Source organism: Schistocerca cancellata, chromosome 9 (genome assembly GCF_023864275.1).
Source record: "Schistocerca cancellata isolate TAMUIC-IGC-003103 chromosome 9, iqSchCanc2.1, whole genome shotgun sequence".
Classification (NCBI taxonomy): Eukaryota; Metazoa; Arthropoda; class Insecta; order Orthoptera; family Acrididae; genus Schistocerca; species Schistocerca cancellata.
Window position 1 is genome coordinate 363,476,274 of NC_064634.1, and position 23,789 is coordinate 363,500,062.

At 45.0% G+C, this 23,789-nt stretch overlaps 1 protein-coding gene across 1 annotated transcript in view; it reads right to left on the reverse strand.

The window, feature by feature from the left end:
- LOC126101418 (chondroadherin-like protein) overlaps nt 1-23,259 on the reverse strand; it is a gene marked incomplete at its 3' end in the record, with an annotated part of 212,176 nt that extends 188,917 nt beyond the window's left edge. Inside the window, exon 1 of the mRNA XM_049912079.1 lies at nt 23,135-23,259. Within this exon, the coding sequence (XP_049768036.1) occupies nt 23,135-23,167 (33 nt within the window). The remainder of the gene's footprint in view (nt 1-23,134) is intronic.
- Between the last annotated feature and the right edge of the window lie 530 nt (nt 23,260-23,789).

Consider the following 23,789-nt stretch of genomic DNA (forward strand, 5'->3'; position numbering starts at 1 on the left):
TTAAATCTCTTTAAAGCTGCCAGGTAAGTCGGAAAGTTTCTCCCCTTCTGTTACATCCCTTACTGTGCCTAGGACTTACTCGCCTTTTTTTTGCGCTATGATAGGAACATTTTTTATTCCGTTTCGCGACATTTACTCTACCACAATTTTGACATTAGACGGCGATAGCCTGGTACCCGATGTAGATATTTGTTGACTCAGGTGACGACTTATCAGGTAAAGACTTTTTTATTATCTTTGGATCCATGGTGCTTATATCGTGACGAAAGGTAAAGTTTTTACGAAATAACAGGACAATCATTAATTACATGTATTTGTGTGCTTTCGTACAAAACTTGGTCCGATTCGAACAAGTTTGATACACAGTACTGGCACAAATAGAAAAACTCCCAGAAAAATGTGTTTTTTTTTTTTTTTGCTCGTAAAATACAAACGAAGTAAGATTTTTTTCTGACGATTAAAACTTTTCTTACACCCAGGTCCGATACACTGGTGTACCAAATTTGAACCATCAGTCTCGCTCCAGTCCGGAGTTATTTAAGGGTGCTGAGTTCTGTACCTCACGTACCACTCTAAGTGCCATCTAGTGACATTTTGCAAACTGGACAGGTTAGCTTGGACTTTCCAGGTCCGTTGTTTGGGCAGGTTAATGCCGAGAATCCGCTGAGAGCTGACGCCTCAGATAGCGTGGAGATACTGCAGCGAGCAGATGTATTTCGCGACCGCCCAAGAGGCTCGCGGGCAGCTTGCGATGTATTACTGAATATCACTTTGTTCACTTGCAACCTAGAACGGAATATTTTTACTGGGGAGTGGAAATAAGCAGAGTCCTGACATACTACGCACTGCAGACTTAAATGTAGCAGCACAGGACCAGAGGCTTGCAGGTGGACTGCATACAAAGGGTGGCGGTTTCTGCACGTGAAACCCGAACGAAGGCGACTGTATTTGCAAGTAAAATCCGAATGGTGTACATAAAAATGGTGCCATTGCTGAACGTTAATTTCAGCCCAATTACATTCTTATGCAAAAGGAATTAACTGATTCGCACAATTTGCCTGGGCGCCAACTCTGGTCCATCGTTCAAACCTTGCTTAATATACTGTAACATGACTGCAGTAATGGCTCTAAAAATGGTCGCTAGTCTGGGCTAAACCAAAAAACTTTCTACCTCATGTTCCTGGCTCAAAAAACTGTGACTGTGCGTGTGGCCTTCTCATATGCTTGTTACAGCACTTCCACGCTGTAACAATAAAGTCCTCATGGAAGCAGGAGGAAGTAGTGAAGTAATATAAGCCAAGATAAATGGAGATGGTTTAATTACCTACAGATTAGTTGAAGCTGTAAAAAAAACTGTACTACCTGAAGTGTAGCAGTAACGGAAAAAAGCGTATAAGGAGCCAGAATATTGTTTCTAGTTGATGTCCAACACCTGTGAATATAGACATCAACAAAGATAGTTTTCATAACAGTTGTTTGTTGGCATGGTCCTCAGTCCAAAGAGTGGTTTCATTCTGTTCTCCACACCACTGTCTCCTGTGTAAGCCTCTTCATGTCCGATTAACTTGGCTAATGTATATCAGTTTCAAACTGCTTATTATGTTTATCCCATGACCTTTTCTTACAAATTTTGCTCCCCTCCTCCCTCAAACACTCTTTACTCCATCACCAAACTGACAATTCCTTGATTCCGCAGGATGTGTTCTGGCAATTGATATCTTATTTAATCAAGTCGTGCCATTAGTTACTCGATACAGCCATCCAATCTTCAATGTTATCTCTGTACCACATTTCAAAGGCTTCTAGTCTCTTCTTGTCTGAACTATTTATCGTCCAGATTTAACTTCCGTACAAGGCTGAACTTCACACAAGTACCGTAAGAAAAACTTCGTAACAATTAAACAGATATTGGATGTTAACAAATACACGTTCTACAGAAATGCACCCGTGTTCTAGGAGTAGCGTCTTTAACGTCTTCGGTCCCGGGTTCGAATTCCACAGCTGCTGAAATTTTGATTCATAATCAGCATTGGCGTCCGAAGACTTCCGGCATAAGACGTCACCCTCATTCTGCCAACGGCCTTGTCAAAGAGGGTGGAGGTGCGGACAGAGGTTCAGGGCATTCTCTTGTCCTAGGGATGGGGAAACTGCCCCAGAGGAGGAGGAATCAGCAAGGACCAACATATGAGAATGCAGAAGGCAATGGAAACCACTGCATTAAAGACAAATAACATTTATCCACAGAACATGTGGCCTGTAATTGAAGAAGTGTCATGATGATCTCTCCATTGGCAAAAGATTCCAGAATAGCTCCCAGTTCGGATCTCCGGGAGGGGACTGCCAAGGGGGAGGTTAGCATGAGAAAAAAATTGAATAATCAAGGGAAGGATAACGTTCTACGAGTCGGGGCGTTTAATGTCAGAAGCTTGAACGTGGTTCGGAAACTAGAAAATCTCAAAAGGGAAATGCAAAGGCTCTATCTAGATACAGTAGGGGTCAGTGAAGTGAAGTGAAGTGGAAAGAAGACAAGACAGAAAATGTTGTAACGGGAGTAGGATTAGTTATGAATCGAAGGTAGGGCAGAGAGTGTGTTTCTGTGAAAAGTTCAGTGACAGGGTCGTTCTTATCAGAATCGACAGCAAACCAACACCAACAACGATAGTTCATGTATACATGCCAACGTCGCAAGCTGAAGATGAAAAGATAGAGTAAGTGTGTGAGGATATTGAAAGGATAATATAGTACGTAAAGAGGGGTGAAAATCTAATAGTCACGGGGGAGGACTGGGTGGTTGGTTGGTTGGTTGGTTTGGGGAAGGAGACCAGACAGCGTGGTCATCGGTCTCATCGGATTAGGGAAGGATTGGGAAGGAAGTCGGCCGTGCCCTTTCAGAGGAACCATCCCGGCATTTTCCTGGAGTGATTTAGGGAAATCACGGAAAACCTAAATCAGGATGGCCGGACGCGAGATTGAACCGTCGTCCTCCCGAATGCGAGTCCAGTGTCTAACCACTGCGGGGGAGGACTGGAATGCAGTTGTAGGGGAAGGGGTAGAAGAAAGGGTTACAGGAGAATATGGGCTTGGGACAAGGAATGAAAGAGGAGAAAGACTAATTGAGTTCTGTAACAAGTTTCAGCTAGTAATAGCGAATACCCTGTTCAAGAATCACAAGAGGAGGAGGTATACTTGGAAAAGGCCGGGTGATACGGGAAGATTTCAGTTAGATTACATCATGGTCAGACAGAGATTCCGAAATCAGATAGTGGATTGTAAGGCGTATCCAGGAACAGATATAGACTCAGACCACAATATAGTAGTGTTGAAGAGTAGGCTGAAGTTAAAGACATTAGCCAGGGAGAATCAATATGCGAAGAAGTGGGTTACGGAAGTACTAAGGAATGACGAGATACGCTTGAAGTCCTCTAAGGCTATAAACAAAGCAAAAAGGAATAGCTCAGTAGGCAGTACAATTTGAAGAGGAATGGACATCTCTAAAGACGTCCATCACAGAAGTTGGGAAGCAAAACATAGGTACAAATAAGGTAACTGCGAAGAAACCATGGGTATCAGAAGAAATATTTCAGTTGATTGATGAAAGGAGGAAGTACAAAAACGTCCCGGGAAACTCAGGAATAGAGAAATAAAAGTCGCTGAGGAGTGAAATAAATAGGAAATGTATGGAAGCTAAGACGAAATGGCTGCAGGAAAAAAGGAAGACATCGACAAAGAAATGATAGTCGGAAGGACAGACTCAGCATACAGGAAAGTCAAAACAACGTTCGGTGACATTAAAAGCAAGTGTGGTAACATTAAGAGTGCAATGGGTATTCCACTGTTAAATGTAGAGAAGAGAGCGGATAGGTGGAAAGAACACACTGAAAGCCTCTATGAGGGGGAAGATTTGTCTGATGTGATAGAAGAAGAAACAGGAGTCGATTTAGAAGAGAGAGGGGATCCAGCGTTAGAATTAGAACTTAAAAGAGCTTTGGAGGACTTAAGGTCAGATAAGGCAGAAGGGATAGATAACATTCCATCAGAATTTCTGAAATCTTTGGGGAAGTGGCAACAAAACGACTAATCACGTTAGTGTGCAAAATGTATGAGTCTGGCGACATACCATCTCACTTTCGGAAAAGCATCATCCACACAATTCCGAAGACGGCAAGAGCTGACAGGTGCGAACATTATCGCACAATCAGGTTAACAGCTCATGCATCTAAGTTGCTTACAAGAGTAATACACAGAAGAACGCAAAAGAAAATTGAGGGTGCGCTAATGACGATCAGTTTGGCTGTAGGAAAAGTGAGGGCTCGAGAGAGGCAATTCTGAAGTTGCACTTAATAATTGAAGCAAGACTAAAGAAAAATCAAGGCACGTTCATGGGATTTGTCGAGCTGAAAAAAGCGTGCGGCAATGTAAAATGGTGCAAGATATTCGAAATTCTGAAAAAATTAGGGCTAAGTTATAAGAGAGACGGGTCATACACAATACAGCCAAGTGGACGACCAAGAACGGAGTTCTCGTATTAAAAAGGGTGCAACACAAGGATGTAGCCTTTTGCCACTACTGTTCAATCTGTACATTGAGGAAGCAATGATGGAAATGAAAGAAAAGTTTAGCAGTGGAATTAAAATTCAAGGTGAAAGGACATCAATGATACGTAACGCTGATGACATTACTATCATGAGCGAAAGTAAACAATTACGTGATCTGCTGAACGGAATGAACAATCTAACGAGTACACAGTATGGATTGAGAGTAAATCGAAGAAACGTGAAGGTAATGAGAAGTAGTAGAAATGAGAACAGCGAGAAATTTAACATCTGGATTGACGGTCACGAAGTAGATGAAGTTAAGGAATTCTGCTAGCTAGGCAGTAAAATAACCAATGACGGTCGGATCAAGGACGACATCAAAAGCAGACTAGCTATGGCAGAAAAGGCATTCCTGGTCAAGAGAAGTCTACTAATATCAAATATCGACCTTAATTTGAGGAAGAAAATTCTGAGAATGTACGTCTGGAGTACAGCATTGTACAATAGTGAAACATGGACTGTGGGAAAACCGGGACAGAAGAGAATCGAAGCATTTGAGATGTGGTGCTACAGACGAATGTTGAAAATTAGGTGGACTGATAAATAAGGAATGAGGAGGTTCTATGCAGAATCGGAGAGGAAAGGAATATGTGGAAAACACTGATAAGGAGAAGGGACAGGATGATAGGACATCTGTTTAGACATGACTTCCATGGTACTAGAGGGAGCCTTAAAGGGCAATAACTGTAGAGGAAGACAGATTGGAATACATCCGGCAAATAATTTAGAGCGTAGGTTGCTACTCTAAGGTGAAGAGGTTGGCACAGGAGAGGAATTCGTGGCGGGCCGCAGTTAGAAGGCTGATGGGAAAAAAAAAAAAATTGTACTTCGGTTGATATCAAGCCCACCGACAGATTATTTTTCATAAATCGCCTAAAATGACCAAGAAATGTGTTAACAGCTCAGATTTCCGCAAGACTACTAAATAAATATGTATTTAATGTACAGAAGTGCTACTGAAGTATCAGTCTCGCATATACTGAAGAGCCAAAGAAACTGGTACACCAGCCTAATATCGAGTAGGCCTCCCGCGAGTACGCAGAAATGCCGCAACACGACTTGGTATGGACTGTCTGAAGTAGTACAGGAGGGAACTGACACCATGAATCCTGCAGGGCTGCCCATAAATCCGTAAAAGTATGACGGGGTGGAGATCTCTTCTGAACAGCACGTTGCAAGGCATCCCAGATACGCTCAATAATGTTTGTGTCTGGGGAGTTTGTTGGCCAGCGGAGGTGTCTAAGCTCAGAAGGGTTTTCCTGGAGCCGCACTGTAGCAATTCGGGACGTGTGGGATGTTACATTGTGTTGTTGGAACTGCCTAAGTCTGAACGGAATGCACAATGGACATGAACGGATGAAGGTGATCAGACATGATGCTTACTTACGTGTCACCTGTTAGAGTCGTCTCTAGATGTATCAGGGGCCCCACATCACTCCAGCTGCACACGCCCCACACCAGCTTGAACAGTCCCCTGATGACATGCAGGGTCCATGGACTGATTAGGTTGTCTCCATACCCGTACACGTCCATCCGCTCGATACAATTTTAAACGAGACTCGTCCGACCAGGCAACATGTTTCCAGTCATCAACAGTCCAATGTCGGTGTTGAGGTGCGCAGGCGAGACGTAAAGCTTTGTGTCGTGCAGTCATCAAGGGTACACGAGTGGGCCTTCGGCTCCGAAAGCCCTTATCGATGACGTTTCGTTGAATGGTTCGCACGCTGACACTTCTTGATGGCCCAGCATTAAAATCTGCAACAGTTTGCGGAAGGGTTGCACTTCTGTCACATTGAAAGATTCTCTTCAATTTTCGTTGGTCCCGTTCTTGCAGTGTCTTTTTCCGGCCGCAGCAATTTCGGAGATTTGATTCCTGATATTCACGGTACCCGACTATAACACCACGTTCAAACGCATTTAAATCTTGATAACCTGCCACTGTAGCAACATAACCGATCTAACAACTGCGCGAGACACTTGTTGTCTTATATAGACGTTGCCGACCGCAGCGCCGTATCCTGCCTGTTCACACATCTCTGTATTTGTATACGCATGCCTATACCAGTTTCTTTGGCGCTTTAGTGTAGTACCCAACGCAAATTCCTAGAAAAATCCAAAGAAACGAACAGAAGGTTACAAAGAAAAATCAGATTCATTCGCTATTTTACTTCTATCTGAAAATCATGTATTTACTTCACACAAGTTTCCGAACGGAAATACTAAACTTGAGTCTATTCTGCTCCGTTCCGAAAAAGGCCCGCGCAACCATGTTGCACCTAAACTTTTACTTCTGTTGCTGCTTGTGACAACGAGACTGGAGACAAAGGAAACTACACTCCTGGAAATGGAAAAAAGAACACATTGACACCGGTGTGTCAGACCCACCATACTTGCTCCGGACACTGCGAGAGGGCTGTACAAGCAATGATCACACGCACGGCACAGCGGACACACCAGGAACCGCGGTGTTGGCCGTCGAATGGCGCTAGCTGCGCAGCATTTGTGCACCGCCGCCGTCAGTGTCAGCCAGTTTGCCGTGGCATACGGAGCTCCATCGCAGTCTTTAACACTGGTAGCATGCCGCGACAGCGTGGACGTGAACCGTATGTGCAGTTGACGGACTTTGAGCGAGGGCGTATAGTGGGCATGCGGGAGGCCGGGTGGACGTACCGCCGAATTGCTCAACACGTGGGGCGTGAGGTCTCCACAGTACATCGAGGTTGTCGCCAGTGGTCGGCGGAAGGTGCACGTGCCCGTCGACCTGGGACCGGACCGCAGCGACGCACGGATGCACGCCAAGACCGTAGGATCCTACGCAGTGCCGTAGGGGACCGCACCGCCACTTCCCAGCAAATTAGGGACACTGTTGCTCCTGGGGTATCGGCGAGGACCATTCGCAACCGTCTCCATGAAGCTGGGCTACGGTCCCGCACACCGTTAGGCCGTCTTCCGCTCACGCCCCAACATCGTGCAGCCCGCCTCCAGTGGTGTCGCGACAGGCGTGAATGGAGAGACGAATGGAGACGTGTCGTCTTCAGCGATGAGAGTCGCTTCTGCCTTGGTGCCAATGATGGTCGTATGCGTGTTTGGCGCCGTGCAGGTGAGCGCCACAATCAGGAATGCATACGACCGAGGCACACAGGGCCAACACCCGGCATCATGGTGTGGGGAGCGATCTCCTACACTGGCGGTACACCACTGGTGATCGTCGAGGGGACACTGAATAGTGCACGGTACATCCAAACCGTCATCGAACCCATCGTTCTACCATTCCTAGACCGGCAAGGGAACTTGCTGTTCCAACAGGACAATGCACGTCCGCATGTATCCCGTGCCACCCAACGTGCTCTAGAAGGTGTAAGTCAACTACCCTGGCCAGCAAGATCTCCGTATCTGTCCCCCATTGAGCATGTTTGGGACTGGATGAAGCGTCGTCTCACGCGGTCTGCACGTCCAGCACGAACGCTGGTCCAACTGAGGCGCCACGTGGAAATGGCATGGCAAGCCGTTCCACAGGACTACATCCAGCATCTCTACGATCGTCTCCATGGGAGAATAGCAGCCTGCATTGCTGCGAAAGGTGGATATACGCTGTACTAGTGCCGACATTGTGCATGCTCTGTTGCCTGTGTCTATGTGCCTGTGGTTCTGTCAGTGTGATCATGTGATGTATCTGACCCCAGGAATGTGTCAATAAAGTTTCCCCTTCCTGGGACAATGAATTCACGGTGTTCTTATTTCAATTTCCAGGAGTGTATCTTCAACTGACTCTGGGCGATCTATTTTCAACTACACAGAAACCTTCACCTGAATACATACCTGGTGATATCTGCCTTACAAGAACTGAAACCCCCATACCGTTTTGTTAATCATCTTTTGCCGTTTTTCATCGACCTCTTTACACCTGAAAATCCTTTCATTTGACTTTCAGTCGTAATCAAGAATGAATAACATTAAGTCAGAATTTTGGTGCTAGAAAATTTCCATTGTGTTTAGTATAAGTCCCAAACATTTCGGGATGGGTGGGGGGAGGGAGCGGACGCACGGGCCCCTTGCATCCCCCCCCCTTCCCACCCCGGCCCCTGCGCGCAGGCCTGATTGATATTCATGTTGTACACACCTTTAAAGATGCTGCCCTTTCCGCTCAACTGCTCTTCAGAGTCCTCTGCCATGACATATAGTGATGTCATTCTGCATGACATTGTAACTCAAAATATTTGTGACGATAGAATTCGTGCTGCCATTTTAGGTTAGGCTTTACCGTGACTGTTATTGACATTAAATGAAACAAGTTTACGGTTACCAGTCACTGTTTATTTATCTCCACGACGCGTTTCAAAGGTTTAAACCTTCATCATCAGGTGGATTTACATTTATTAGTATAACATTTGTGTGTGTGTGTGTGTGTGTGTGTGTGTGTGTGTGTGTGTGTGTGTGTGTTAGGGTTTTTTGGAGGAACTTTGTACACTTGCCTCTCCAATAGACCGTGCCACAAGTTCCTCCAAAAAATCGGAACACACACACACACAAATATCATACTAACAAATGTAACTCTGCCTGATTATGGAGGTTTAAACCTTTGAAACGCGTCGTGGAGATAAAGAAACAGCGATTGATAACAGTAAACTTGTTGTTTCATTTAACGTTATCCGTCTTTAGATACCCAGTGTTAGAATTAATTGAGGCTCAGGACACATATTATTCAGCGAAGTATGAGATGCAAGTGTCAAATATCAACGAATTGCTTAGTGACGGTGTTAGTAGTGCTGTAGAACGCAAACAGTCCCGTCTCCGCGCAGCTCTTGACAAGCAGCATGTGACGTCACATACAGAGACAAACAGTAAGTACCATGCCACGCCGGCAGAACGCCCGTAGACAGGAAAACATAGCAGAGCCTTGCCCAAAGTGATTTAGTCGTAATACGCGTGCTCAGTGCCGAAGTCGCGACGATATTTGTTGTTTCTGCAACACAAAAGGTCATGTTCAGTCAGTGTGCATGAAAAAGCTGCATGGACACCAAGTTCCCAAGCGACATGCCACTAAACCAATTCAGATCATTAATCTCGTCATGACACAGGCAGCCGCGCAACAGTACCACCCAGTGGCTGCAGTAAATTTTGTGAAAGGTCACCGCCTTGCTGCCGAACAGTAACCACCAGTCGGGTCATTTTCATGTGCCGACCAAGTCACGCCGGTGCAAACAGAGGTCCACCACCAAATCTTTTAACACTAAAAGGTTTTTGTACTCTAACCAATGTCGTATTTAATTACAAACTACGTAGGAAAGTTAATTCAACAGCAATAGAGAGTTTTTCAAAACTTGTAAAGGAACAATAGTGGCAAGATGTTTATAGTGCCGATAATATAGATGATAAATACAATGCTTTCCATAACACATTTCTCATGCTCTTTGAGAGTTGCTTTCCATTAGAACATTCTATACGGGGTACTAGCAGTAATGGACAGCCCGGTTGGCTGACTAGTGGGATAAGGATATCATGTAGAACAAAGCGGGAATTATATCAAAATGTTAGAAGTAGTTACAATCAAGCTATAGTAGCCCATTACGAACAGTATTGTAAGGTGCTTAAAAATGTTATTAGCAAGGCAAAAAGTATGTGGTATGCAAATAGAATAGCTAATTCACAGGATAAAATTAAAGCCATATGGTCAGTTGTGAAGGAAGTGTCAGGTCAGCAGCACAAGCTTGACGATATGAAGTCAGTTTGCAGTAATAATATTTCTGTTGCTGATAAATCAGATATATGTACAGTATTTAACAACCATTTTCTGAGCATTGCTGATGAATTGAATACAAATTTAGTATCTACAGGAAATCATATAAATTTCTTAGCAAATGCCTTTTCGAGATTGACGTCTGAAATACTCCTCTGTGATACAGACAAGAGGGATAGTGAGACAATAATCAAATCACTGAAGACTAAGGACTCTCATGGTTATGATGCAGTGTCTAGTAGAATATTAAAGTACTGTGCTGCACATGTTAGCCCTGTATTTAGCCATATTTGTAATTTTTCCTTTAGGAATGGTCAGTTTCCTGAGCGATTAAAGTACTCAGTAGTAAAGCTGCTTTATAAAAAGGGAGAAAGGGATAAGGTAGATAATTTTAGACCTATTTCTATGCCATCAGTGTTTGCAAAAGTTATCGAAAAGGCTGTGTATGTAAGGTTAATTGATCATTTTATATCACACGATTTGCTATCAAATGTACAGTTCGGCTTTAGAAGTCGGTTGACAACTGAAAATGCTATATTCTCTTTTCTCTGTGAGGTACTGGATGGGCTAAACAAAAAGTTTCGAACGCTTGGCGTATTTTTTGATTTAACAAAGGCATTTGACTCTGTTGATCACACAGTATTGCTCCAGAAGTTGGACCATTACGGAGTAGCTCACAATTGGTTCACCTCTTACTTTAGCAACAGGCAGCAAAAGGTCATTATTCACAATGTTGATAATGGCTGTGATGTGGGATCTGAGTGGGGCACTGTCAAGTGGGGGGTGCCCCAGGGATCAGTGTTGGGGCTGCTCCTGTTCCTTATTTATATAAATGATATGCCCTCTAGTACTATGTGTAACTCTAAAATATTTCTGTTTGCTGATGACACTAGCTTGGTAGTAAAGGATGTTGTGTGCAACATTGACTCAGTTTCAAGTAGAGCAGTACATGACCTCAGTTCATGGCGTGTAGAAAATAAACTAACGTTAAATCACAGTAAGACTCAGTTTTTACAGTTCCTAAAACACAATTCAACAAAACCTGACGTTTTAATCTCACAGAACGGGCATATGATTAGTGAAACTGAACAGTTCAAATTCCTAGGTGTTCAGATAGATAGTAAGCTGTCGTGGAAAGCCCACGTTCAGGATCTTGTTCAAAGACTTAATAGTGCCATTTTCACTATTCGAACGGTATCGAAAGTGAGTGATATTTCGACACGTAAATTAGTCTACTTTGATTATTTTCATTCACTTATGTCGTATGGTATTATGTTTTGGGGTAACTCTTCCCACTCTAGAAGGATAGTTTTGGCTCAGAAACGGGCGGTTCGGGCAATAAGTGGTGTGAGTTCACGAACCTCTTGTCGACCTCTTTTCACGAGTCTGGGTATTTTGACATTGGCCTCTCAATATGTATGTTCCTTATTGTCGTTTCTTGTTACAAATATTAGTTTATTTCCAAGAATAAGCAGCTTTCACTCGGTTAATACTCGGCAGAAATCAAACCTCCATTTGGATCAGACTTCCTTAACTCTTGTGCAAAAAGGTGTGCAGTGTACTGCTGCATCCATTTTCAATAAGCTGCCACTCGAATTCAAAAATCTTAGCAGTAATCCACGCGCTTTCAAATCGAAACTGAAGAGTTTCCTCATGGGTCACTCCTTCTATTCTGTCGTGGAGTACCTTGAAAAATTAGGATGATTCTCATTGTGTTGCTGATAGCGTTTGCTTAAACTTACGGACTGATTTTCTTTCAGGTTCATGAACATTTATTTTTATCTGTTATTACTTTTTATGTTGTAAGTTCATGTATTGACACGTTCCATGACCTTGGAGATTTGCTCCTCAATTTGGTCCTACGGAACTTGACATTTAAATAAAAATAAATAAATCTTTGCCCACTTCGCCTGTCACGCATTGTAGTAGCTGACAGTAACGGGTTTGAAGTGATAGTTCTCTCTTAGATGTGGAACGTATTCGGGACAAGGTGTTTGTAACGAGGGTAATCCCAGAAGTAGGGTCTCCTATTTTGTTATAAATACAGAACTCTGTTGGTGTGGCAGTTGGTCACACTGTTATGAAGGGTGCTTCACGCGCTGTGTGTAAACATGCACAAGCCGCGCTGAGGCGCTCAGTCTTGGCTTGGCAGCCGTTGAGAACGGACCTCCCGTTGGATGTTACTGCCAAGTGCGAATTGCGCCCAGTTATTCTGTTTTTGAACGCAGAGGCCACTGCGCTGATTGAAACCCATCGCCAATTAACGGAAGTGTATGGTGAGTCGTGCATGGATGTCAAAAATGTTCGTAAGTGGTGTAGAGAGTTTGCAGCTGGTCGGATCGAAATTCAGGACGAACAAAGGAGCGGGAGAGCGTCAAGTTCTGAGGAGACAGTGTTGAAGGTTGAGCAAAGCATGCGTGAAGATCGGTGGATCACCCTGGATGATCCCTGCACGTTGGTTCCTGAGGTTTCCCGAAGCACCACTCACAGAATTTTAACGGAAACATTGAACTACCGGATGGTGTGCGCAAGACGGGTGCCACGCATGCTGACTGAGGACCACATGCGGCAACGAGTTGATGCTTCCCGCGCATTTCTTCACCGCCTTGCTGCCGAACAGGACAACTTTCTGGACTCAGTTGTCACGGATGACGAAACCTGGGCATACCACTTTACACCTGAGACCAAGCAACAATCATGTCAGTGGCGGCATCCTTCTTCGCCAAAGCCGCGGAAATTCAAACAGTCTGCCGGTAAAGTCATGACCACCGTTTTTTGGGATCGGAAAGGGGTATGTTGGTCGACTTTATGCCCACTGGGACCACAATTAACGCTGACAGGTACTGTGACTCTGAAAAAACTGAAACGGGCAATTCAGAACCGGAGAAGAGGAATGTTGAGCAACGGGGTACACATTCTCCATGACAACGCTCATCCACACATCGTTCGGCGGCAAACCGTTGCTCTCCTGCAACAGTTTCAGTGGAACATAATCACACACACATCCTATAGTCCTTACTTGGCACCCAGTGACTATCACCTGTTTCCTAGGTTAAAAGAACATTTGGCCGGAAAGCGATTCAGCTCCGACGACGAAATGAAAGAAGAAGTTCATAACTTTCTGAACAGCATGGCGGCGAGCTGGTATGACATGGGCATACGAAAACTGCCACGGCGTCTACAAAAATGCATCGACAGAAATTGTGATTATGTCGAAAAATAGCTAAATGTTCAAGCTGTAAACTGACGTAACCCATTGTAGAAATAAACAGGTCTGTGTACTTATAAAGAAATAGGAGACCATACTTTCAGGATTACCCTCGTACTTGACAGTAGTTAAGAAAGACGTCAAATTGCAATTGTACACTGATGCTTCAGTTACACTTCTGAACAAACTTAATTATGAAAAATTAGGTTCACCAATACTGAGTCCAGCTACGCATGTTTTGTTAGCTTGTAACGGACAGGAAATTCCAGTTTTAGAAACTTTCAGTATGCCAGCTACTTTTCAGGGTGTAACAAAGGCAGTTGTATTCCCAGTGCTTTCTGCCAAATCTTCGCAGCATATTTTTGGCTTAGATTCTTCTGACATTTTCGGACTGTCAATCGACAGGTCAATGTTGCAAATTTCAACTGATGTACCTACAGACAAGCTTCAAACTATGTGTGACAAATTTAGTGAACTTTTTAGCGACGGTTTCGGTTGTACGAACAATCTTGTAGCCTTTGTGTCACTCAAAGACAATGCACAACCAAAGTTCCCTCGAGATGGGCAAGTAGGGAACAGGTCGCTGAACAATTACGGCAATGGCAAGCTGCTGGTGTGATCACGCCAATCATTATAAGTCAGTCATCTTCCCCATCAGTGATTCTTCGCAAATATTTAGAACATCTTCGACTGTGTGTTGATTTTAAGTCGACTACGAACTCTGACAGTGATTGACAAGTACCCTTTCTCCCGCCCAGAGGAACTGATGGACAGATTAGGCGAGGCTCGTTATTTTTCCCAAGACAGACTTGGCCTATGGTTACATCCGATTGCCTCTGGATGATCATTTAAAGAAATTTTGGGTTATTGACACTTATCTCGGGTTATTTGAATTTCAAAGCCTGCCGTTCGATAGCGCCCCAGCACCGCTGATCTTTCAACGCTTTTTATAACAAGTGACTGCCAAGGAGCCTTCTTGCTCAAATTACCTGGATTAAGTAGTCATGACGTTCTCCAGAACAACGTTTAGCCAATATCGAGTGTTTTTCTCAAGTACCATTATCGGCAGGTCTCAAGTGTCGCAAACACAAGGGCTCTTTTTTCCAGACGGAAATAAAATACACTACTGGCCATTAAAATTACTACACCAAGAAGAAATGCAGATGATAAACGGGTATTCATTGGACAAATGTATAATACTAGAACTGACTAGAACTGACATGTGATTACATTTTCACGCAATTTGGGTGCATAGATCCTGAGATATCAGTACCCAGAACAACCACCTCTGGCCGTTATAACGGCCTCTATACGCCTGGGCATGGAGTCAAACAGAGCTTGGATGGCACGTACAGCTACAGTTGCCCATGCAGCTTCAACACGGTACCACAGTTCATCAAGAGTAGTGACTGGCGTATTGTGACGAGCCAGTTGTTCGGCCACCATTGACCAACGTTTTCAATTGGTGAGAGATCTGGAAAATGTGCTGGCCAGGGCAGCAGTCGAACATTTTCTGTATGCAGAATGGCCCGTACAGGACCTGCAATATGCGGTCGTGCATTATCCTGCTGAAATGTAGGGTTTCGCAGGGATCGAATGAAGGGTAGAGCCACGGGTCGTAACACATCTGAAATGTAACGTCCACTGTTCAAAGTTCCGTCAATGCGAACAAGAGGTGACCGAGACGTGTAACGAATGGCACCCCATACCATCACGCCGGGTGATACGCCAGTATGGCGACGACGAATACACGCTTCCAATGGGCGTTCACCGCGATGTCGCCAAACACGGATGCGACCCTCCTGATGCTGTAAACAGAAGCTGGATTCATCCGGATAAATGATGTTTTGCCATTCGTGCACCCAGTGTCGTCGTTGAGTATACCATCGCAGGCGCTCCTGTCTGTGATGCAGCGTCAAGGGTAGCCGCAGCCGTGGTCTCCGAGCTGATAGTCCATGCTGCTGCCAACGTCGTCGAACTGTTCGTGCAGATGGTTGTGGTCTTGCAAACGTCCCCATCTGTTGACTCAGGTATCGAGACGTGGCTGCACGATGCGTTACGGCCATGCGGATAAGAGGCCTGTCATCTCGACTGCTAGTGATATGAGGCCGTTGGGATCCAGCACGGCGTTCCGTATTACCCTCCTGAACCCACCGATTCCATTTTCTGCTAACAGTCATTGGATCTCGACCAATGCGAGCAGAAATGTCGCAATACGATAAACCGCAATCCGACCTTTATCAAAGTCGGAAACGTGATGGTGCGCATTTCTCTTCCTTACACGAGGCATCACAACAACGTTTCACCAGGCAACGGCGGTCAACTGCTGTTTGTGTATGAGAAATCGGTTGGAAACTTTCCTCATGTCAGCACGTTGTAGGTGTCGCCACCGGCCCCAACCTTGTGTGAATGCTCTGAAAAGCTAATCATTTGCATAGCACAGCATCTTCTTCCTGCCGGTTAAATTTCGCGTCTGTAGCACGTCATCTTCGTGGTGTAGCAATTTTAATGGCCAGTAGTGTATATGGGACCAATGTGCATGGTTTCATCCCCGCCCAGACTCATTTGCGAGCCTTCAGAGATTAGTCGGCTCCCAAAAAGCTAAAGTAACTGCAAGCAGCGTTAGTCAAACTGAACTACAAATTCATTCCTCGCGCATCTCAGATAGAAGCTCCGCTTCACAAATTACGGCGTAAGGACGTTGCGTTTGCGTGGATCAAGGAATGTCAATGGGCTTTTGCTCAATTGAAACGGGCGCTACTTAGTAACACGTGCCTCACACATTTAACCCGCCTAAACCAATGGTATCAGCGGCCGATGGCTCTCCTATTGGCCTCATTTTCACATCCAGGACACAGTTCTCTTCAGGACCTTCCAGCCCAGACAGCGATGGCAACAGGGGACCATTTCGCATGCCGTTGGATACAACATGTTTGGGTTTCTTTTTGTACAGGGTTGCTGCTCTGTAGACCCTGGAACTAGCTTTACCCTGTGAGGCTCCGTGCTCCTGCCGCTGCGTTTCGTATTACAGATCAGCACATTCCTAGCAGCCAGAGTCGCAGGTGTCTGCCGCGGACCGGATGACATCTCAGCCCGAGGCGCTTCCAGTGGAGGTGGACATGCCATCATGCCCGATGCCATCATCACAGCAGCCCATGCAGCCGTGGGCGACGCGCCTGCGCCCTGCCACCTTCCTCTCCGAAGGGATCCTCCAGCACTCGAGACTCCGACCCTGGATGTAGGCGTGCACCCTTCCTGCAGTCTTCCAGATGTTCCCATGGGGGCTCTGGAGCTGGTCGCCGACTTCAATCCCGGTTCTCGTCCAATCTGCTGCATCTGCACCCAGACGTCCCCCTCGCCGTCAGGTCGCCCCGCAACCACGTGCGACCACGACCAAGAGATTTGGGGGCCTGGATGTGGTGTCGCAAGCACAGCACGCAAACCATCAGACAGCACCACAGATATCGATAGGTTGACAACCCACTCCATATAGCCCAGCGACTGCCACACCAAGAAGTTGCAGCGGTGGCGCCGTCAGAGAAATGCCCCGGCGTCACAGCAGAGCGGACAGTTCCAAGTCAGCTCGACTACCAAGAAGACCACCTTCTACTTGGGTACTTCGCGCCGATCGTCTGCTTCTAGCGAGTCCACACCAGCCCATCTTCAGTGAACATTCTAGTGGGACAAGAACTGTTTACTATGCAGCCTTAGCTTCTGGAATAGTAGTTCAGGATCTGATGCCTGAGCCGATTTGTACAAAGTTTACTTCTCGTCATTAAATTTCTACGTTCCTGTCACCAATCATTATCGGGGTTCTGCGTTCTCCTTGTTCTCCTCTTAGTATTTCCCTCAATGCACTATAAACTGTTGATGGTGGTGATGAGTTAAATATCCTCCTGTGGTTGTATCGAAAGTACGATTCCACAATATTCCTTATCAAACTATTTCACTGCTCGGCGTTAAAGAGCACGAAGGCCACACACGTTTAAGACAAAATGTAAAATCAGCGGCAGTGGAGCACCAAGAAGAATGTGACCAATTATTCAAAATGACAGTCACAATCGCATTATTTATTTTGCCGCCAACCGGTTTCAACCTGCGATGGGGTCATCTTCAGGGCAATTTACACCATTTTGTCGCTCGCTGGAGTCAACTGCCTGGTGTAAATTGCCTTGAAGATACCCCATCGCGAGTTGAAACCGGTTGGCGGCAAAATAAATAATGCGATTGTGACTGTCATTTTGAATAATTGATTATAAGTAAACGAATCGCTGTTATCTCCACACAACTATGTTGTCTAAAAATAGAATGTGACCAGGCTATGGATTTTAAGAACCTAACGCGGTATAGGTAGAGAAAGCAATATTTACAGAAGGAACGTCAGAGAGGCTGTCGAAATATCGAAGAATAAGTACAGTTTCAATACAGATAACAACAGCAGACTTCCTTTTTCCTGGCTACGCGCTGTCAGTTAAGTAAATATCAAGTCACGACAAGTGAGGAACATAAGCAGCTACCAGGAAACAACTGAGCTGACATAACATTGATAATAATTTGGATTCCTCCCCCCCATCCCCACCCTGTTATCCGCTTTCAGAATTTGTCCAATGACGACGGTCTACCTGTAGCAGCCGTAAGATTTGTACCTACTAACTCCGCTTCCCCGAAAAAGCATGGGAAAATAGTCTTCTGCAAGTGAATGCGACGATGCCTTTCGACATCTCCTACATTCTCCACCCCTACATTCTACATATCCTTTGATATCCTCCTACCTTCCGCATCTCGCATCTATACCATCTCAACCACTTACCACACCACCTCCTCTTCCTAGAGCACCTTCGAATTTGATACATCAGCCGCGAAAGCGAGTCCAGGCACCCAGTATCCCACTCCAAGTACCCTGCTACCCCACTACATCCAAATTACATTTCCCTTGCATCTACATACCGTAAGAATCGACTGCTACCGGAAATCATTCACATTATCATCAGTGATTATATTTTAATAGTAATATGGAAGCATTAATAAAGTTTGAAAATCAAAATGAAGTCCAGCGAAGCGTTATTTTAGAAACATCATTTATTATAACATGATTTTGTAAAAATCGTAACATTTTCCACGAAAGCATTTAAAAAAAAACCTCATTTCTCTACATAAACATCAACAAGAATTGTGCATCACCCCCCCCCTCCCCCCTTTTTTTCTAAATTCGTGGCACAGAAAACAAAAATTGGGTCATAGGGATGCCTATATATTCATTCGCAGTGTGTCCAGATCACCATTTCAAAGAAACATTTCCGTTACAATAAAGTCTCTGTTTCGCTTGAATGGTTTTTCACAGCATTGTTGCGCGACCTTCATATATGGCGGAACGCACCCTTGTTCGGATGCAGACTTGAATCCCTTTTCTCACACTATCGATGAGATCATCACGTCACCCATGATCCAAACTGTCCCACTCTTCAAAGGCGATTCTGCGTAGGTTGCGCAGAGTACGTGGTCGCTGTGAAAGTCCACAAACTGGTAGTTCCAATCGATCTCGAGCATATTCGATAGGGGGACAGACAGTGCACTCCATTAGGGCGATCCCAACCACGCGAGTTATCATCCACCAGAATTATGTCACGAAAATGTTGATGACATGGTCCCACTACCGGTTGCAGACTCTTGTTCCTGTACGGCAGTGCACTAAAATTGCCCTCAAAAACTAAGAGCTGTACAGTGGCACCCCGAGAACATCACTCCACCACCATCGTGTTGCACATATGGGGCAGCATAGTGTTTGGTGCTTCCGATACTTTCGGGTTGTCACCTAAACACGTTGTCTGCGATTATCAGGGTACAAACCGATCTGAGTTCCGTCCATAAACAACAGCCGACGTCAATCGTGGGGCGTCGATTCGGCATGATTTCTTGCCCATCTGCAACGGAGTTCAATGTGGTGTTACGTACGAAGTGGTGCTCGCCGCTGTTATCGGGATTGGAGATTTGCGTCATGTAACCATCTGCTAACAATTTGATGCGATGCATATAACATCACTGTAATAAAACACAGGCACTCTCAATTTTTACCTGTTACAAACAGCATGGCGAATTCAGTACCTAAAAGCGACATCTCTAACTACGCAATGTGTTCGACAGGTCCTACTACAGGTTTTAGGGGCTGTAGAACATACCTAATAGATAAAATTTTGATAAAGAGCCAATAGCCAGAATTGTCTCGTTTGGGCGTAAAATAAGGCTGAAGATCGGTTCACTTTCAGTTCTTCCTTCTCACGCTCCGCGTACAGCGGAGACAATGTGCTCTGAGCTGTGCGCCTACAAGAGCCAATGGCATGGACAGTGTTTCTAGTACACTCGTGGTATGGTTCTCTTCTGCGAGACGAAGGAAGTCCTTTTGAAAGTCAAGAATGCACCACAATCATTGTTCCCAGTGAAACTTCTTTGTTTAAATGAGTGTGTCTGCACCTAAATTGCAGAATGAAATTGAATGGGTCACTTTTCTGGTCTTTGTCCTTACAACACTGACCTACTGACTTTGCCCTGGCAAACAGAACTCAAACTTTTCGTATTCATTAATTATTCTCAATATACAACGGTAATTCAATCCGACTGCTACCAATACCAACTCAAAACAATGGCCCTAACTAAAAAGAAATCCTAACAATAACCTATACATTTCATTGAGCACTTACCTCAGAAAATGGTTCAAAATGGTTCAAATGGCTCTGAGCACTATGCGACAACTTCTGAGGTCATCAGTCGCCTAGAACTTAGAACTAATTAAACTTAACTAACCCAAGGACATCACACACATCCATGCCTGAGGCAGGATTCGAACCTGCGACCCTAGCGGTCGCTCGGCTCCAGACTGTAGCGCCTAGAACCGCCTGGCCACTCCGGCCGGCTCTCACAAAAATCTTCATTACGCGAACTACTGCAATACAGCGAGCGTCAATACTGCCAGCTAAATAAAAGATTCTAACTACTAAAGCCACTAACTACTAATAGGCATGTGGTTAGCAAAGAAAAGATTTTGTTGCAAACCAAATAATATATATTTTTTTTTACCTTGATAATGAGACATCCAGTTCAGACACGAATATAAATCGTCATTGGCATCTAGTACAAACGTATACAATCATGAATAATATTCAGTCTCCAAGTCGAACATGTACAGATCGTTAGCCTACGCTAACGCTTCGGATCTCCATCAATGCTAACTTCTCACATCTGACATCCATCACTGCTGGCTGTTCACATCCAACTGCCAAACAGTACTTCCATCACTGCTGGCGACCAACTTCCAACTGCCCAACACTACAGGCGATTAACTTCCAACAACGAGTCCAACCAGCCACAGAATTTCTTACAAAGAAAGCGCAGTCAGAGATCCAATGCAAAGCGCTACACAGCGCTGCCAACACAGAAGCAGCCAACTCACACCAGTTGCGAACGCGCTGGCTTCTTGCAGCCGTTGTTGCAGTCGAATGAAAATTATACGTCATGCCCTTATTATAACGGGGACCGACGACCGCGCTATCCTCTAAGTGCATACCGTGAAACGGGAGATCTGAAAGTGAACCCATCTGCAGATGTATTTTATATCCAAACGGTACCCCTCCCGACATGTGCTCCTTCCCAGAACATCATGCAGCAGGTCCCTGCGCCACTCCTAGAAGTCTGTAATAGGAATTCTGAAACAGCCTTTATAACAATAAAATGTTACATGTGAGTATAATATCTTTTCCCGTACATGTTTTCGTACTATTCATGTGGCGACAACTGTCAAATGTAAAAATTCTTGTGTGACCAGCTACCAATTGCGTCAAGAGCAGCTTAACTAAACTGCCACATAAAGGAAATGGAAAGCGCTGATATGTGATCAACATGCGGACGCAGGTTTATCAATACAGTTACTTGAGGAGATTGGATGCAAAACGATATTTCTGAAATATTTCGACAGCTCACATCACGGAGCCGTAGCAGCCGTATGCTACAGATAAACAATAATAGTACCATATCACATATTCATTTATGCTGTCATATTTCACACATTATTTTTAAAGCAGGCATCATTCTGCTCAGTCCTTACCGCATTTCACGTCTGTGGTGGGATACAAAACATGTTAACATGTTGATGGAGTCTCCCGTAGCTACTTGCTGGAACAATTTCGTATCTGTCAGTTAAAACACAGTCTGCGAATGTTCTATAGCATTTATACCGCGAAGCAATTTTCAGCTTGCAATGGCATCGCAAGACAATGCAGATTGCTAACAGTATTCTTTCACGATCCTGTGAAACTGAAACCGTTTCACAAGTTATATAAAGAGTTAAGGACACGTATAGTTTGTGTTTCTACTGATAAATGTTTAAAGATCAAAACGCAGTGTGAACGTAGGTTTGTTTCTGCCTAAATTATGTGTGTCACCACTGAGGATTAGCCAGTTGCCCATGAGACTGTTATCATGTTACTGAACGTCTAATGTAGGAAAAGAAAAACCGTCATTGATATAGCCCTCTCAAGGATCGAGTTTTATGCATCACAGAAGCCAGAGCAACAGAAATGTGAACTAAAAATTGACACCCTTTTACTAGAAATAAAATGCACTTTCTGGCAGAGAAACAGAAATCTGTGCATTATAACGATTTGTGCTGACAAATTACATAACACAGCTCGAGATTTATTGTGGTACTACCGCATTAACCTTAGCACGTCGCAGAGGTATCTGCGTCACTATCTGAGATGCAGTTGTGTTATCATGTAATCGCTAGCCCTCAAAATCTGGAGAATTCCACACACAAAACAAATATAGTCAGTTTTAAAATAGCAATACTCTACTTATTTCAATCGATGGGGTGTTAAACATTAATGTTCCTTCCTGTTTATTTCGAGCATAATGACCATATTCCTTGCTGCTTCTTTCCAGCATCTGTACTGGTGGTCTAACAAGGAGTCCCGGGCAAATGTTTGACATATTTCACACAGCACCACATCCTGCATGCCTTTTAACCACGAATCTGTGTTCATAAGTGCCTTAGATGCCTGTATTTCAGCCTGTAATCCAGTTTAATTCGTAAAAAAAAGGCCTAGCACTTGGGTAGACGTGGCTTGCAAGACGCATACAAATCAAACTCATCCAGTTTTGAACCGTGACTTTGCACGAAATGCTGATATTTATGCCTAGATTACAATCTCAGCTTTAACAAGAGCCCTAAAGACCGGGAACTGGACATGAAAGTGTCTAGTTACGACTGTAATTTAGGCTCTTCTTTACTCACACGTCTCCTTTCAGTACTGTCTAACAAGCGTGCTGGAATCCAGCTTTATCTATCACGAATGCTCAGCAAATCGGAACCAGTGCAAAGAAGCGTTGGATGTAATCCATAAATTAACACTGTTTTGAACTGTTGACATTACTTCCGTCTGAAATTCATGTATTCCAGGTTTATCGGCCGACCGACTGGCTGCTAATGCTGCGGCTTTGCAGCCCCGCCTGGGGGTTATCTCGTGACGGAAGACCCCGGCGACCGGCAGCGTACTGACGCAGTTTGGGTGTGGGTGACAGACATGTCTTCAGCGGCTCACGTACCTGGAGCAGGAGTGTAGCGCGCGGTCGGTCCATGGGGGAGCCAGCTATCAGCAACGGCTATCAGCGCAGTTATCAGCGGCGAGCGCACAGCCCAGCAGCGGCCCGTCCAGTCAGCAGATAAACCGGCGTCTGAAGCCGATAGCTGCCCGCGACCATCAGCCGCGGTCTGGTGGCTCCGCCAGCCGCCAATCACAGCCGCCTAGGCCGCTGATAAACGCCGCCTCTACACACGCTCTGGCACGTGCCCCGCGGCGCATCTGGTCGTGCTGCCTAGGCCTAAACTGCTTAAGAACTGACAAGGAACCATCACACAGTGGTGATCAAAACATTGTCACCACCGCCCATCGCTCTGGGCACTTCATGCGCTAAGGAAAGTACGTAAGCGGAGCAGAAACGATACGGGCCGAAAATGCGGAAGTCCGCTGACATAAGCGACCTTGTTGTAGTCCGCCTCCTGGGAGGGAACATCTCGGGAACGGAGAAGCTGGACTATTGCACCGTTCGCGTGCTACGGAAAGTTTGTTGAAGGGCAGTGAAACCAAAGTAGGGTAGGTGACGATGTGGCAGATCTGTCGACAAGGTATAATGCTAAGCCGCAGGTGTTCGGCGCACATTGTTCATAAGAATGATTTCTGAGGGAGGTGCGGGAAGCAAT